Source organism: Antedon bifida, chromosome 8 (assembly GCF_963402885.1).
Source record: "Antedon bifida chromosome 8, ecAntBifi1.1, whole genome shotgun sequence".
Taxonomy (NCBI): Eukaryota; Metazoa; Echinodermata; class Crinoidea; order Comatulida; family Antedonidae; genus Antedon; species Antedon bifida.
This window is the reverse complement of record NC_136233.1, coordinates 1,648,001-1,666,108: the sequence shown is the minus strand read 5'-3', so window position 1 is coordinate 1,666,108 and position 18,108 is coordinate 1,648,001. Positions and strand designations below refer to the sequence as shown.

The window sequence follows — 18,108 nt, the reverse complement described above, 5'->3', positions numbered from 1 at the left end:
ATCTACATTTATTGTATATTAATTCTATTAAATCGTATACAACAGGACAGACCTTTATGAAAATACATAGCATTGAATTGGAAATTTGTAATGAAATATAAACATTAAATTTAAAGGGCTAATCTGGACGTTGGTGGCGCACTACAAATTGAATGACGATGTGAAAGTCACCGACGTACGTCCGCGGGGAAACAACTATTTTGGTAAGGCTAGGCCTAGGCCTACGATGAAATAAACTAAACTAAAGCTTTAATTACTTTATGTAAGTTGTTTATAATGATAACATATTTTCTTTTTACCTAACTATGGCTAGAGCTGGCCTAGCTTAGCCTTATCAATCATTCAGCTCATCCGAGGCTAGGCCTACAGTAATAGCTAGCTAACTAACTAAACTAGGCCTAGCTAGAGCCTAGGACCTAGGAGGAGGGGGCCTACTTTCCAGGCCTAGCCTACTACTAGAGAGGGCGGATAGGACTACTAATACTAGGCCTTATATAGTTAATTGAATGTCTACACTAGCCTACTACTACTACTAGCCGTGTGTGTATTCCGGCCTTAATATTATTATAATAATAAAAATTAATAAATAAACATATGTTTCTTGCATAATATAGACCAATATGTCCTCAAGAGCTGTTAGAAAACTGCATGGTGATTCCGACTTGGCATTGCTTGCCCCTGTTGAGGATGATAAAGAATCGGACATTTCAGAAGACGATGGTCCGGCACAACCCATCAAAACCAAGGCTAATTTATTTGAACTTGTAGGTATTTGGAATCATCTATCCATGTAATAATTTTAGACCAATTGGAATGTATAAATGTTATACATGTTTTTATTTTGTTAGTATATTACTTAATGTATCACTTATGGTTGTACTGTCTGTAGTTGAATAGTGAAAATTTAATTTTTTTTTTACCTAACCTTCATCCTAAAAAGCAAGTATCTTAACAGTGTATAGATGTTCCAACACATCTTGTACTTTTCTACATATTTGCCCAATGGACATAAATTATTTATTTAATTTTTCTAGTTAGGAGATGATGAAGGCATTGTAGATGATGATATAGAAGAAGAAGAGGAGAAAGAAGATAAAAAAGAGAACACAGAACCAAAATCAACTGGTGCTGTGAAGAAAAAAAGGAAAAAGAAAAAAAAGAAAAAAGCTAATGAGAAGAAAGAACAAAAAGATGAAGAAAATAATGTGGATGAGAATGTAAAAAATATTTCCAAATTTTACTCCTACTAAATTATTTATATACTGCTACCAGTATAGAATACAATTCGACAGAAACTATTTTTAGGACATACCTATTAAAGTAAACACTTTGATAACAACGGTTTCCCCTGACAATAATAAGAATATGCTATGCAACATAAAAAAATTCCTGTCATTTGATTGGACGATTGTGGGTCACATGTCGTTCAATAGAACGTTTTTACTTGTCTATAGAGTCTCGCCCTTTTTTTACATCCAAATATTGTTCTTAAATCCATAATTATTTAAGATTATTTATTTGTTCTTTAGCCTGAAGATGAAATAGATGCCAGTATACGAGAAGTAAACAAAATACTTGGTCCACTTCCAGTAACCAATGGGATAATGAATACAGAAGAAGTACCGGTTTCTATGGGAACTCGCTCGTTACTAAGCATCGAGCACAAACACCTTAATCCCGATAACGAAATGCGGAGGATATTTGGATCGCAGGTTGTGAGATCAGAACACAGGTTGGTTGCTAAAAAAAATTTTAAAATTTACGTTACAAGAATTTGCATCTGATCTCTTGTGTGCAGGGAAATTATTATTATTTTGTTTTTATATATTTAGGCAAATTGCCAAGGATAACCATAAGTGAATTCATTCACTATCCTTCTTAAAGGTGGCAATCCCGTTCAAGACAAACATACACAAGATGCTCTACATAAACAAAGTCTTATTACAAGTCTTTGTGAGTGGAGTTTTAATTCCTACATCTTAGGCCCTAGAGTCCCGACTGTTTCACAAATTTCCTCCTCGTTTAGAAATGATTGAATTTAACGCTGTTGGCTCGGAATTGACATTTTTACTTTTATTTATTTTTAGACGGAAAGAACGAAGAAAAAATATTCAGAAATCCGGTTGGTTAGTGTCGCCAAGACCCAACTGGCCTCCTATCTCAAAAACAGGTAAGCATCACATTTTATTGATTTATTTTTCCATCCATATTGTTCAGTTTAGTGTATAGATTCATTGGTTAGACATTGGTCATTTGGTTTGATATACAGTAGGACCCCTTCTTTGGTACACCACTATAAGTGGACATTTTCCTCAAAACAAGTGAGAGGAATGTATGTTTTAACACTACAGCCAACCCCTATCAAGGGTACATTTTGTTTGGTCCTGAAGGTGTCCCCTTAATAGAATTCTAGTGTATAAATTAACATTCAAATAATTGTTGTTTTATAGGTTTATCTATGACGCTAGGTAGCAGTAAAAATGGGTAAGTTTTAAAATCATTAAGTTTTATCAAAACTAAAAATAAGAATAGAAATTCTCAACTACTTCATCTGTGTACATTCAGTATAATATTGAATACAGTACAATCTATTATTATAAGAGAGTTTGTTTGTGTTTAATACCAATTTGTTACCACTCCATGCACCAATATGTATGGGGGGTATTAAAATGACCGGAATTGTACTGGAAAAAACCACCGTCTTGGTCGTAATATAGCTACCAAACCTGAAACTCATTACTAGTACTAGTTACATGTAATTGTTCACTTTCTCTATTTCTCCAAATACCAATATTTTAATTATTCACTTTTTCCATTTTCCTTTCCAGATACCAATATTTTAATTTTGAACATTCTAAGGAATATCAGAAAGTAGAATTTCAATTCCTTGATGCAGTAGAGTCTTATAATCCTTCTAATTTAATAGTGAGTATTATTGTTTTAAATATTTATCCATTTAATCTGAGAATTGACATCATAGAAGTTGAGAAGTAGTGCTTTTCTAATGGGTTTCATTAAAGTTACCACCCCATTGGACTTCAGTGACATTTTATAAAAGGCTAGGTCAAGTCACTTGATGTGTTGTCGCCTGGACCCAAAAACTAACAAAACTTCTTCACATGCATAAAATGAATTAACATGACATAGTTAATTGAAAACTCCCTATTTTAAATATAAAAACTAGAAAATCCCTTATTCTATATTTTTTGTGTGTGTTTTTGTATCACCTTATTCTCATCTTTTTTTCATTAGTCTTTGGTGAATATGCACCCATATCACATAAACAGTTTACTACAACTCAGTGAAGTCTGCAAAATGTCAGAAGATTTACAAATGGCAACTGAACTCATTGGTAAGCCATATTAATTATTAATTGCAGTATAATAAATTTATAAATAATAAAATAAATGCGTAGGATGAGCATTATCCAAATGCTTGCCGCTCTTTTCTGACTGTTTTACTTTTTTCTTATTTTATTCTCCATTGTGAACTAGCCACTGATACCCACAGCTATTTTCAGTAATTTGCCTTTTGATTATTAACAATAATATTCTTTTTAATTAGCTAGTGTTATTCTATCTGTAGCAATGTGTCCTAGAGTGAAATAAAACAAGTAAATCCTTTCAAATAAAACCAGTATACATTGGCATTCAAAGCAGTTCTAACCTTAGTTAATATTGCATTTACAGAGAAAGCATTGTACTGTATGGAGGGTAGCTTACACACTTTGTTCAACTTGGCACAAGGCACGTGTCGACTTGATTACAGGCACCCTGAGAACAGGGCGCTGTTCTTAGCTCTGTTCCGTCACCTGGTATACATCGGAAATAAAGGTTGTTATAGAACCGCATTGGAGTTATGTAAACTTCTTCTTGGGTAGGTCACAATGGTGTTTCTTTAAGAGCGCCCCCATAAAGCCTTTTTATTGCTAATCTACCTTTTAAGAAAGCTAATACCGTACAGGTAAATCCTCGGGTCTAATCCCACCCCCTACTTTATGTCTGATTTCACAAACAGGAATATCTCTTCGTATAATCCCAGTATTTACTTGATCTGGATGTGGACCTCTCTCTAGCCAGTTCAGATGAGTTTTTACAAAAAAAATGCTTACCAATCATTTTATTCATGACCCAGGGTTCCCCGGGTATAGTCCCACCCTCCAAAGTTGGCCCAATTCCGTGTTCTATTGGGGGTGCGATTATATTTAAGGATATACAATATTTTAAAAAAGTGTAAACATTGAAAAATTTTTTTTAATAGGCTTGATCCAAATGGAGATCCAATTTGTATTTTACTAATGATGGACTTTTATGCAATTCGTTCAGAGCAGTACGAGTATTTGATTCGGCTATTTAATGAATGGGAAGTAAGTGTTTTCAAGTAAGCTTTTTGTAGTTTAATGATATATAAATCATACAATACAATACTTTATCCTGAAAGAATTAGTCATTCTTAAGCTCTGTCTACACTATCAAACTAGTTTGACAAAAAAAGTGTGATATTCCCAAATGTGGTAGTGATATACCCAGATATGGTAGTGATATGACATCATCATGTCCATATATCACATTTTGTTGTCACATAAATGTTGATAGTGTAGACAGAGCTCAATGGTCAAATTTTAATCTCAGTAATTTTGTATCAGTTATGTTTTGGTGTTTCCTCATACTTTTAAATTTTGACGACTGTATACTGAAATTAATAATTATAATAACATCTACGATTTGTTTTTTTCCAGTCTCACAAGAATCTTTCACAGTTACCAAATTTTGCTTTTTCAACTGCCTTAGCACATTTCCATAGCAACGAGGATGGAGGAAAGAAAGCTGATTCAATGTTACAAGAAGCTTTGATAATGTTCCCATCTGTAAGGATATTTTATTATTTTATTTTTTTATTTCATACACATTCAACATCAAGAAACCCAATTACAGACTGGATAAACTTTAACTTAACACTAGGTTAGGATTGGACCATGGGATTAGAAGGCAAACATGTTAGTTATGCTTGGTTCCCACTAGAGACGCCACACAAGGATGTAACGCAACGTAAGTGAGTTGACCAATCACAAACAATGGATAATTCAAACTGTCGCTTGTCATTGGTTAACTCGCTTGTGTTGTGTTTACGTGCTTGGTTACGTTGTAGTGGGAACCAAGCTTTAATGCTACCATAATCACTTGTTAAAAATGATACATATACATAGTATTTTTTAAAGAAAATCGGCCTGTCTTCAACATTATGATGCTGTACTCGCGCTGTTCAACCGGTTTTCAGCCATTAAAAACAATTATCGTAGGAGGAGATAGAAAAATGCGAAGCATCCTCGTATTATTGTATGCGGGTATTTTTCAAGATGGACATGCATTAGACAGTGTACATCACGATCGGAAAACACCCCTATTTGGGGCAAATCGTTGAACCTAAATTCGTTTTAATCGTCAATAACTAATTATCGAACTCAATTTAATTAGTAAACAGGGTTACATCAGGTGGTTAAAATCAGTATCGAAAGTACGAACCAACTTTATATACCATCGAGTAAACATTCTAGAAATAACGCGCGATTTACCGAATTTTGCCCTTACGTAAATTTATATATAGATTAAGTACTCTAATAATATGTTTTGCTTTTATTTTAGGTTTTAATAGGTTTGTTGGATAAATGTTCAATACAGCCTGACCCATTAGTCGCTAGTCATCCGTTTTTCTCCGCCTCAAGCCATACCAGGTACAGTATGTTTTGTTTTTCATGTAGCATATACTATAGGCACCGCATACATTTAAAGTATGAAAATATGTAACTACAGAACTACAATACAATTCTTTTTACGTAATTTGATTGCAGCCAGCCTGTCGCATTGACGCAGTTGGTGTCGCTCTTTATCGCTCGTAACTTCTCGTCGTGGAAGGTGCCAGAGGTGATGGGATGGCTTGAGCGGAATGTTCAAGAAGTACTCAAGCGTGTCGATAATAAAGACCCATTGGTACAAAATTTCAGGAAAAAGTAATTTGAATTTTTGTTATAATTAGATTAATGTATGTGTTTAGCACAGCTTATAGTAGTTAGGGTTCTCAGGGCTAGAAAATCATTTTCAGTTTTGTAATGTTAGTTTGGGCTATTAAGGGCAACGAAAAAACAGTTCAATTATTCTGTTATTTTTTTATTTTTTGCAGGCGATTATCTCGTTACCAAAAAGCACCAAGAAACATCTATCGACATTTGATAATGTCCGAGATAAAGGAGGCTCTTATTGGGTTACCTGTGGAACTGTCAAACACACCAATACTGTCATATGATCCTCTTCCACCTCTAGACTCTATTGTTAGTTACACCAGGCCAGCAAGGCAGTCTCGAGTACAACATGACCAGTCCGGTGCTCTAGCCTCTTTTTTCCAATCTCTTCTGCCAAGCTACAATCCAGATGTAAGCCTTTTGAAATTTAACATTTGTACTGTAGTGAAATAGTATGCAATCTTTTTTATTTAATTTATTTCATCAGGAGAAAAGAACAAATACAAAGCCAAAAAAAACCAATTTCCAAATGACTGTTCCAGCAGCTTAAAGAGTTATTCTCTGCTATGTCATATGTTATTGTAATTTTAAGATATAAATAAATCTGTTTGTTTTATGACATAGCAATAAATATTACAAACAAACTTGTATCTTAAATGTAAAGATTGTTAAATGCTACAATGTATGAACCATTTCTTAGTTTTACTAGATCTTAGGCAAGATGCTTTACTCTAATTGCCTCGTCCTTTGGATGGGATGTAAAGACATTGGTCCTGTGTACATATAGTGCACATCAAAGAACTTGTTACACTATTCGCAAAGAGTAGGGGATCGTCTCCCAATGTACTGCTCTGATAGGCGCTGCACTTCTGGCTGCTGTGGGTCCGTTGAGGGCCTAATCCAAATTTCCTCAGTTTCCAGTTAAGCTTGAGGATCAGAATAAATATATTTTTACCTTCTGTCCACTCAGGCTGTTGCTGATAACAACAACGTAAGAGGTCAAGGGAGAGGTGCCGAGGGTGGATATATGCCAGAACATGCAAACATTCGGGAAGGCATTGATGCCCTCATGAACTCAATGAGAGATTTGCTAGCAAACGTTCAGAGCTTACAACCAGAAGATGACAATGAAGAGCTAGAAGAAGTGGATTAACGATTTAAATATGATGGAACAGTCGGCAAATGAGAATTTGTGTTAACAAGGTGATAATTACTTTGTAACCTGTATGAAAACCATATTATCCAGTAATCACTACTGGAGCAGTATAGTAGGGGATCCCCTACAATGCTGTATAGTAAATGATCCCTTACAATGCTGTATAGTAAATGATCCCTTACAATGCTGTATAGTAGATGATCCCTTACAATGCTGTATAGTAGCGGATCCGCTATAATGCTGTATAGTAGGTGATCCCTTACAATGCTGTATAGTAAATGAACCCTTAAAATGCTGTATAGTAAATGAACCCTTACAATGCTGTATAGTAGGGGATCCTCTACAATGCTGTATACTAGATGATCCCTTACAATGCTGTATAGTAGATGATCCCTTACAATGCTGTATAGTAGGTGATCCCCTACAATGCTGTATAGTAGATGATCCCTTACAATGCTGTATAGTAGATGATCCCTTACAATGCTGTATAGTAGATGATCCCCTACAATGCTGTATAGTAGGTGATCCCCTACAATGCTGTATAGTAGGGGATCCTCTACAATGCTGTATAGTAGAGGCTCCCCTACAATGCTGTATAGTAGGGGATCCTCTACAATGCTGTATAGTAGAGGCTCCCCTACAATGCTGTATAGTAGGGGATCCTCTACAATGCTGTATGGTAGGGGATCCTCTACAATGCTGTATAGTAGGTGATCCCCTACAATGCTGTATAGTAGATGATCCCTTACAATGCTGTATAGTAGGTGATCCCCTACAATGCTGTACAGGTTTGGACAGGTTTTTGGACAGAAATAGTGAAGCAGAAATATTTTACCCTTTATAATATGTTAATAAAATAGTTTTGACTAACTTATTCAAAAGAACATTATTTGAAGATGTTACATTATTATGATTTCAATCACTAAATTGTGATTGTATCTACAGAGGTGTATCTAGCATTTTTAAATAGAGTATAGACAGTGATTAATGTGGTCTGTGCATGCTACCTCGATGCCTATTTTAAACAGTCGGTATTTGGAAATTTCGCCCTTTTTATTTTTTGACTTAAATGGTTAATATAGGTCTATAAGATGATAATAAAGCAATATATGCGCATATATAGCAATATTATTGCATAATAATAGTATTTTAAAAAGTGCCGATTTTGGCCATTTTTCGAAAATTGGCCAAATTTCGACCTTTTTATTTTTGGACTTAAATGGTCACTATACGTCTATAAGATGATAATAAAGCAATATATGCGCATATATAGCAATATTATTGCATAATAATAATATTTTAAAAAGTGCCGATTTTGGCCATTTTGTATGGTTTGCGTTTGTTCTTTATGACGACGAATAAGTTTATTAATTTCTTATAAGGTTAAAAATTTGTCATTTTTTGAAAAAATCCCTGTACTATAGTAAGGAAAATTTTCGAAAAATGGCCATTTTTCGACCCTTTTATTTTTTGAAATAAATGGTTACTATAGCATAATAAACATGCGCAAGTAGAATAATGGGTTCTGCGCATGTCAATTGTGCTATAGTAACCAGTTTTATAGAAAAATAAAAAGGTCGAATATTGGTCATTTTGAAAAAAATCCCTGTACTATAAGGGAAATTTTCGAAAATTGACCATTTTTCGACCTTTTTATTTTTCGATAAAACTGGTTACTATAGCATCATAAACATGCACAGAGTCGAATAATGGGTTCTGCGCATGTCAATTGTGCTATAGTAACCAGTTTTATCGAAAAATAAAAAAGTCGAAAATTTGTCATTTTTTGAAAAAATCCCTGTAATAGTAAGGGAAATTTTCGAAAAATGGCCAATTTTCGACTTTTTATTTTTTGACATAAATGGTTACTATAGCATTATAAACATGCGCAGAGTCGAATAATGCGTTCTGCGCATGTCAATTGTGCTATAGTAACCAGTTTTATCGACAAAATAAAAAGGTCGAAAAATGGCCAATTTTTGACCTTTTTATTTTTTGACATAAATGGTTACTATAGCATTATAAACGTGCGCAGAGTCGAATAATGGGTTCTGCGCATGTCAATTGTGCTATAGTAACCAGTTTTATCGAAAAATAAAAAGGTCGAAAATTGGTCATTTTTTGAAAAAAATCCCTGTACTATAATAGTAAGGGAAATTTTCGAAAAATGGCCAATTTTCGACCCTTTTATTTTTTGACATAAATGGTTACTATAGCATTATATACATGCGCAGAGTCGAATAATGGGTTCTGCGCATGTCAATTGTGCTATTGTAACCAGTTTTATCGAAAATAAAAATGTCGAAAAATTGGTCATTTTTTGAAAAAAATCTCTGTACTATAGTAAGGGAAATTTTCGAAAAATTGCCATTTTTCGACCCTTTTATTTTTTAACATAAATGGTTACTATAGCATAATAAACATGCGCAGAGTCGAATAATGGGTTCTGCGCATGTCAATTGTGCTTTAGTAACCAGTTTTATCGAAAAATAAAAAGGTTGAAAATTGGCATTTTTTGAAAAAATCCCTGTACAGGGAAATTTTCGAAAAAAGGCCAATTTTTGACCTTTTTATTTTTTGACATAAATGGTTACTATAGCATAATAAACATGCGCAGAGTCGAATAATGGGTTCTGCGCATGTCAATTGTGCTATAGTAACCAGTTTTATCGAAAAATAAAAAGGTCGAAATTTTGTCATTTTTGAAAAAATCTCTGTACTATAGTAAGGGAAATTTTCGAAAAATGGCCAATTTTCGACCTTTTTATTTTTTTACATAAATGGTTACTATAGCATTATAAACATGCGCAGAGTCGAATAATGGGTTCTGCGCATGTCAATTGTGCTATAGTAACCAGTTTTATCGAAAATAAAAAGGTCGAAAATTTGTCATTTTTTGAAAAAATCCCTGTACTATAGTAAGGGAAATTTTCGAAAAATGGCCAATTTTCGACCTTTTTATTTTTTGACATAAATGGTTACTATAGCAGAATAAACATGCGCAGAGTCGAATAATGGGTTCTGCGCATGTCAATTGTGCTATAGTAACCAGTTTTATCGAAAAATAAAAAGGTCGAATATTGGTCATTTTGAAAAAAATCCCTGTACTATAAGGGAAATTTTCGAAAATTGACCATTTTTCGACCTTTTTATTTTTCGATAAAACTTGTTACTATAGCATCATAAACATACACAGAGTCGAATAATGGGTTCTGCGCATGTCAATTGTGCTATAGTAACCAGTTTTATCGAAAAATAAAAAAGTCAAAAATTTGTCATTTTTTTAAAAAATCCCTGTAATAGTAAGGGAAATTTTCGAAAAATGGCCAATTTTCGACTTTTTATTTTTTGACATAAATGGTTACTATAGCATTATAAACATGCGCAGAGTCGAATAATGCGTTCTGCGCATGTCAATTGTGCTATAGTAACCAGTTTTATCGAAAAATAAAAAGGTCGAAAAATGGCCAATTTTTGACCTTTTTATTTTTTGACATAAATGGTTACTATAGCATTATAAACGTGCGCCGAGTCGAATAATGGGTTCTGCGCATGTCAATTGTGCTATAGTAACCAGTTTTATCGAAAAATAAAAAGGTCGAAATTTTGTCATTTTTGAAAAAATCTCTGTACTATAGTAAGGGAAATTTTCGAAAAATGGCCAATTTTCGACCTTTTTATTTTTTTACATAAATGGTTACTATAGCATTATAAACATGCGCAGAGTCGAATAATGGGTTCTGCGCATGTCAATTGTACTATAGTAACCAGTTTTATCGAAAATTGGTCATTTTTTGAAAAAATCCTTGTACTATAGTAAGGGAAATTTTCGAAAAATGGCCAATTTTCGACCTTTTTATTTTTTGACATAAATGGTTACTATAGCAGAATAAACATGCGCAGAGTCGAATAATGGGTTCTGCGCATGTCAATTGAGCTATAGTAACCAGTTTTATCGAAAATAAAAAGGTCGAAAATTGGTCATTTTTTGAAAAAATCCCTGTACTATAGTAAGGGAAATTTTCGAAAAATGGCAAATTTTCGACCCTTTTATTTTTTGACATAAATGGTTACTATAGCATTATAAACATGCGCAGAGTCGAATAATGGGTTCTGCGCATGTCAATTGTGCTATAGTAACCAGTTTTATCGAAAAATAAAAAGGTCGAAAATTGGTCATTTTTTGAAAAAATCCCTGTACTATAGTAAGGGAAATTTTCGAAAAATGGCCAATTTTCGACCTTTTTATTTTTTGACATAAATGGTTACTATAGCATAATAAACATGCGCAGAGTCGAATAATGGGTTCTGCGCATGTCAATTGTGCTATAGTAACCAGTTTTATCGAAAAATAAAAAGGTCGAAATTTTGTCATTTTTGAAAAAATCCCTGTACTATAGTAAGGGAAATTTTCGAAAAATGGCCAATTTTCGACCTTTTTATTTTTTGACATAAATGGTTACTATAGCATTATAAACATGCGCAGAGTCGAATAATGGGTTCTGCGCATGTCAATTGTGCTATAGTAACCAGTTTTATCGAAAAATAAAAAGGTCGAAAATTGGTCATTTTTTGAAAAAATCCCTGTACTATAGTAAGGGAAATTTTCGAAAAATGGCCAATTTTCGACCTTTTTATTTTTTGACATAAATGGTTACTATAGCATAATAAACATGCGCAGAGTCGAATAATGGGTTCTGCGCATGTCAATTGTGCTATAGTAACCAGTTTTATCGAAAAATAAAAAGGTCGAAATTTTGTCATTTTTGAAAAAATCCCTGTACTATAGTAAGGGAAATTTTCGAAAAATGGCCAATTTTCGATCTTTTTATTTTTTGACATAAATGGTTACTATAGCATTATAAACATGCGCAGAGTCGAATAATGGGTTCTGCGCATGTCAATTGTGCTATAGTAACCAGTTTTATCGAAAAATAAAAAGGTCGAAAATTGGTCATTTTTTGAAAAAATCCCTGTACTATAATAAGGGAAAATTTCGAAAAATTACCATTTTTCGGCCCTTTTATTTTTTGACATAAATGGTTACTATAGCATAATAAACATGCGCAGAGTCGAATAATGGGTTCTGCGCATGTCAATTCTGCTATAGTAACCAGTTTTATCGAAAATTAAAAAGGTCGAAAACTGGTAATTTTTTGAAAAAATCCCTGTACTATAATAAGGGAAATTTTCGAAAAATGGCCAATTTTCGACCTTTTTATTTTTTGACATAAATGGTTACTATAGCATAATAAACATGCGCAGAGTCGAATAATGGGTTCTGCGCATGTCAATTGTGCTTTAGTAACCAGTTTTATCGAAAAATAAAAAGGTTGAAAATTGGCATTTTTTGAAAAAATCCCTGTACTATAGTACAGGGAAATTTTCGAAAAAAGGCCAATTTTTGACCTTTTTATTTTTTGACATAAATGGTTACTATAGCATAATAAACATGCGCAGAGTCGAATAATGGGTTCTGCGCATGTCAATTGTGCTATAGTAACCAGTTTTATCGAAAAATAAAAAGGTCGGAATTTTGTCATTTTTGAAAAAATCCCTGTACTATAGTAAGGGAAATTTTCGAAAAATGGCCAATTTTCGACCTTTTTATTTTTTGACATAAATGGTTACTATAGCATTATAAACATGCGCAGAGTCGAATAATGGGTTCTGCGCATGTCAATTGTGCTATAGTAACCAGTTTTATCGAAAAATAAAAAGGTCGAAAACTGGTCATTTTTTGAAAAAATCCCTGTACTATAATAAGGGAAAAGGTCGAAAATTGGCCATTTTTCGGCCCTTTTATTTTTTGACATAAATGGTTACTATAGCATAATAAACATGCGCAGAGTCGAATAATGGGTTCTGCGCATGTCAATTCTGCTATAGTAACCAGTTTTATCGAAAAATAAAAAGGTCGAAAACTGGTAATTTTTTGAAAAAATCCCTGTACTATAATAAGGGAAATTTTCGAAAAATGGCCAATTTTCGACCTTTTTATTTTTTGACATAAATGGTTACAATAGCAGAATAAACATGCGCAGAGTCGAATAATGGGTTCTGCGCATGTCAATTGTGCTATAGTAACCAGTTTTATCGAAAAATAAAAAGGTCGAAATTTTGTCATTTTTTGAAAAAATCCCTGTACTATAGTAAGAGAAAATTTCGAAAAATGGCCAATTTTCGACATTTTTTATTTTTTGACATAAATGGTTACTATAGCATTATAAACATGCACAGAGTCGAATAATGGGTTCTGCGCATGTCAATTGTGCTATAGTAACCAGTTTTATCGAAAAATAAAATGGTCGAAGATTGGTCATTTTTTGAAAAAATCCCTGTACTATAATAAGGGAAATTTTCGAAAAATGGCCATTTTTCGACCCTTTTATTTTTTGACATAAATGGTTACTATAGCATAATAAACATGCGCAGAGTCGAATAATGGGTTCTGCGCATGTCAATTGTGCTATAGTAACCAGTTTTATCGAAAAATAAAAAGGTCGAAAATTGGTCATTTTTTGAAAAAAATCCCTGTACTATAGTAAGGGAAAATTTCGAAAAATGGCCAATTTTCGACATTTTTTTTTGACATAAATGGTTACTATAGCATTATAAACATGCGCAGAGTCGAATAATGGGTTCTGCGCATGTCAATTGTGCTATAGTAACCAGTTTTATCGAAAAATAAAAAGGTCGAAATTTTGTCATTTTTGAAAAAATCCCTGTACTATAGTAAGGGAAATTTTCGAAAAATGGCCAATTTTCGACCTTTTTATTTTTGACATAAATGGTTACTATAGCATTATAAACATGCGCAGAGTCGAATAATGGGTTCTGCGCATGTCAATTGTGCTATAGTAACCAGTTTTATCGAAAATAAAAAGGTCGAAAATTGGTCATTTTTTGAAAAAATCCCTGTACTATAGTAAGGGAAATTTTCGAAAAATGGCCAATTTTCGACCCTTTTATTTTTTGACATAAATGGTTACTATAGCATTATAAACATGCGCAGAGTCGAATAATGGGTTCTCCGCATGTCAATTGTGCTATAGTAACCAGTTTTATCGAAAATAAAAATGTCGAAAATTGGTCATTTTTTGAAAAAAATCCCTATACTATAGTAAGGGAAAATTTCGAAAAATGGCCAATTTTCGACATTTTTTTTGGACATAAATGGTTACTATAGCATTATAAACATGCGCAGAGTCGAATAATGGGTTCTGCGCATGTCAATTGTGCTATAGTAACCAGTTTTATCGAAAAATAAAAAGGTCGAAAATTGGTCATTTTTTGAAAAAATCCCTGTACTAATAGTACGGGAAATTTTCGAAAAATGGCCAATTTTCGACCTTTTTATTTTTTGACATAAATGGTTACTATGGCATTATAAACATGCGCAGAGTCGAATAATGCGTTCTGCGCATGTCAATTGTGCTATAGTAACCAGTTTTATACAAAAATTAAAAAGGTCGAAAATTTGTCATTTTTTGAAAAAATCCCTGTACTATAGTAAGGGAAATTTTCGAAAAATGGCCAATTTTCGACCTTTTTATTTTTTGACATAAATGGTTACTATAGCATAATAAACATGCGCAGAGTCGAATAATGGGTTCTGCGCATGTCAATTGTGCTATAGTAACCAGTTTTATCGAAAAATAAAAAGGTCGAAAATTGGTCATTTTTTGAAAAAATCCCTGTACTATAGTAAGGGAAATTTTCGAAAAATGGCCAATTTTCGACCTTTTTATTTTTTGACATAAATGGTTACTATAGCATAATAAACATGCGCAGAGTCGAATAATGGGTTCTGCGCATGTCAATTGTGCTATAGTAACCAGTTTTATCGAAAAATAAAAAGGTCGAAATTTTGTCATTTTTGAAAAAATCCCTGTACTATAGTAAGGGAAATTTTCGAAAAATGGCCAATTTTCGACCTTTTTATTTTTTGACATAAATGGTTACTATAGCATTATAAACATGCGCAGAGTCGAATAATGGGTTCTGCGCATGTCAATTGTGCTATAGTAACCAGTTTTATCGAAAATAAAAAGGTCGAAAATTGGTCATTTTTTGAAAAAATCCCTGTACTATAGTAAGGAAAATTTTCGAAAAATGGCCAATTTTCGACCTTTTTATTTTTTGACATAAATGGTTACTATGGCATTATAAACATGCGCAGAGTCGAATAATGCGTTCTGCGCATGTCAATTGTGCTATAGTAACCAGTTTTATACAAAAATTAAAAAGGTCGAAAATTGGTCATTTTTTGAAAAAATCCCTGTACTATAGTAAGGGAAATTTTCGAAAAATGGCCAATTTTCGACCTTTTTATTTTTTGACATAAATGGTTACTATAGCATAATAAACATGCGCAGAGTCGAATAATGGGTTCTGCGCATGTCAATTGTGCTATAGTAACCAGTTTTATCGAAAATAAAAAGGTCGAAAATTGGTCATTTTTTGAAAAAATCCCTGTACCTATAGTAAGGGAAATTTTCGAAAAATGGCCAATTTTCGACCCTTTTATTTTTTGACATAAATGGTTACTATAGCATTATAAACATGCGCAGAGTCGAATAATGGGTTCTGCGCATGTCAATTGTGCTATAGTAACCAGTTTTATCGAAAAATAAAAAGGTCGAAAATTGGTCATTTTTTGAAAAAATCCCTGTACTATAGTAAGGGAAATTTTCGAAAAATGGCCAATTTTCGACCTTTTTATTTTTTGACATAAATGGTTACTATAGCATAATAAACATGCGCAGAGTCGAATAATGGGTTCTGCGCATGTCAATTGTGCTATAGTAACCAGTTTTATCGAAAAATAAAAAGGTCGAAATTTTGTCATTTTTGAAAAAATCCCTGTACTATAGTAAGGGAAATTTTCGAAAAATGGCCAATTTTCGACCTTTTTATTTTTTGACATAAATGGTTACTATAGCATTATAAACATGCGCAGAGTCGAATAATGGGTTCTGCGCATGTCAATTGTGCTATAGTAACCAGTTTTATCGAAAAATAAAAAGGTCGAAAATTGGTCATTTTTTGAAAAAATCCCTGTACTATAGTAAGGGAAATTTTCGAAAAATGGCCAATTTTCGACCTTTTTATTTTTTGACATAAATGGTTACTATAGCATAATAAACATGCGCAGAGTCGAATAATGGGTTCTGCGCATGTCAATTGTGCTATAGTAACCAGTTTTATCGAAAAATAAAAAGGTCGAAATTTTGTCATTTTTGAAAAAATCCCTGTACTATAGTAAGGGAAATTTGCGAAAAATGGCCAATTTTCGACCTTTTTATTTTTTGACATAAATGGTTACTATGGCATTATAAACATGCGCAGAGTCGAATAATGCGTTCTGCGCATGTCAATTGTGCTATAGTAACCAGTTTTATACAAAAATTAAAAAGGTCGAAAATTGGTCAATTTTTGAAAAAATCCCTGTACTATAGTAAGGGAAATTTTCGAAAAATGGCCAATTTTCGACCTTTTTATTTTTTGACATAAATGGTTACTATAGCATAATAAACATGCGCAGAGTCGAATAATGGGTTCTGCGCATGTCAATTGTGCTATAGTAACCAGTTTTATCGAAAATAAAAAGGTCGAAAATTGGTCATTTTTTGAAAAAATCCCTGTACTATAGTAAGGGAAATTTTCGAAAAATGGCCAATTTTCGACCCTTTTATTTTTTGACATAAATGGTTACTATAGCATTATAAACATGCGCAGAGTCGAATAATGGGTTCTGCGCATGTCAATTGTGCTATAGTAACCAGTTTTATCGAAAAATAAAAAGGTCGAAAATTGGTCATTTTTTGAAAAAATCCCTGTACTATAGTAAGGGAAATTTTCGAAAAATGGCCAATTTTCGACCTTTTTATTTTTTGACATAAATGGTTACTATAGCATAATAAACATGCGCAGAGTCGAATAATGGGTTCTGCGCATGTCAATTGTGCTATAGTAACCAGTTTTATCGAAAAATAAAAAGGTCGAAATTTTGTCATTTTTGAAAAAATCCCTGTACTATAGTAAGGGAAATTTTCGAAAAATGGCCAATTTTCGACCTTTTTATTTTTTGACATAAATGGTTACTATAGCATTATAAACATGCGCAGAGTCGAATAATGGGTTCTGCGCATGTCAATTGTGCTATAGTAACCAGTTTTATCGAAAAATAAAAAGGTCGAAAATTGGTCATTTTTTGAAAAAATCCCTGTACTATAGTAAGGGAAATTTTCGAAAAATGGCCAATTTTCGACCTTTTTATTTTTTGACATAAATGGTTACTATAGCATAATAAACATGCGCAGAGTCGAATAATGGGTTCTGCGCATGTCAATTGTGCTATAGTAACCAGTTTTATCGAAAATAAAAATGTCGAAAATTGGTCATTTTTTGAAAAAAATCCCTGTACTATAGTAAGGGAAAATTTCGAAAAATGGCCGATTTTCGACATTTTTTTTTTGACATAAATGGTTACTATAGCATTATAAACATGCGCAGAGTCGAATAATGGGTTCTGCGCATGTCAATTGTGCTATAGTAACCAGTTTTATCGAAAAATAAAAAGGTCGAAAATTGGTCATTTTTTGAAAAAATCCCTGTACTATAGTAAGGGAAATTTTCGAAAAATGGCCAATTTTCGACCTTTTTATTTTTTGACATAAATGGTTACTATAGCATAATAAACATGCGCAGAGTCGAATAATGGGTTCTGCGCATGTCAATTGTGCTATAGTAACCAGTTTTATCGAAAAATAAAAAGGTCGAAATTTTGTCATTTTTGAAAAAATCCCTGTACTATAGTAAGGGAAATTTTCGAAAAATTGGCAATTTTCGACCTTTTTATTTTTTGACATAAATGGTTACTATAGCATTATAAACATGCGCAGAGTCGAATAATGGGTTCTGCGCATGTCAA

The 18,108-nt window shown here is 33.0% G+C and overlaps 1 protein-coding gene across 2 annotated transcripts; it reads left to right on the top strand.

Moving 5' to 3' along the window:
- The first annotated feature begins 123 nt into the window (after positions 1 to 123).
- LOC144850771 (ribosome quality control complex subunit TCF25-like) lies at positions 124 to 8,214 on the top strand. Of its 2 annotated transcripts, none has more exons than XM_078708199.1 (15): positions 124 to 203; positions 615 to 764; positions 1,035 to 1,217; positions 1,530 to 1,732; positions 2,088 to 2,170; positions 2,451 to 2,484; positions 2,829 to 2,925; positions 3,253 to 3,352; positions 3,690 to 3,876; positions 4,261 to 4,366; positions 4,739 to 4,867; positions 5,643 to 5,731; positions 5,849 to 6,007; positions 6,178 to 6,427; positions 6,987 to 8,214. In XM_078708199.1, the coding sequence occupies exons 2-15, from the start codon at positions 621 to 623 to the stop codon at positions 7,167 to 7,169; spliced, it is 1,947 nt and encodes a 648-aa protein (XP_078564325.1). In that variant the 5' UTR covers positions 124 to 203; positions 615 to 620; the 3' UTR covers positions 7,170 to 8,214. The 2 variants fall into 2 exon arrangements, with proteins under 2 accessions (XP_078564325.1, XP_078564324.1); XM_078708198.1 differs by having other exon boundaries at positions 166 to 262.
- Positions 8,215 to 18,108: the final 9,894 nt, after the last annotated feature.

Bases quoted from the DNA above. Each gene is read 5' to 3' on its own strand.
- LOC144850771 (XM_078708199.1), top strand. From the start codon at position 621: ATGTCCTCAAGAGCTGTTAGAAAACTGCATGGTGATTCCGACTTGGCA. The intron at 2,926-3,252 runs GTGAGTATTATT...TTTTTTCATTAG, and splicing joins ATAATCCTTCTAATTTAATA to TCTTTGGTGAATATGCACCC. The intron at 3,877-4,260 runs GTAGGTCACAAT...TTTTTTTAATAG, and splicing joins TTATGTAAACTTCTTCTTGG to GCTTGATCCAAATGGAGATC.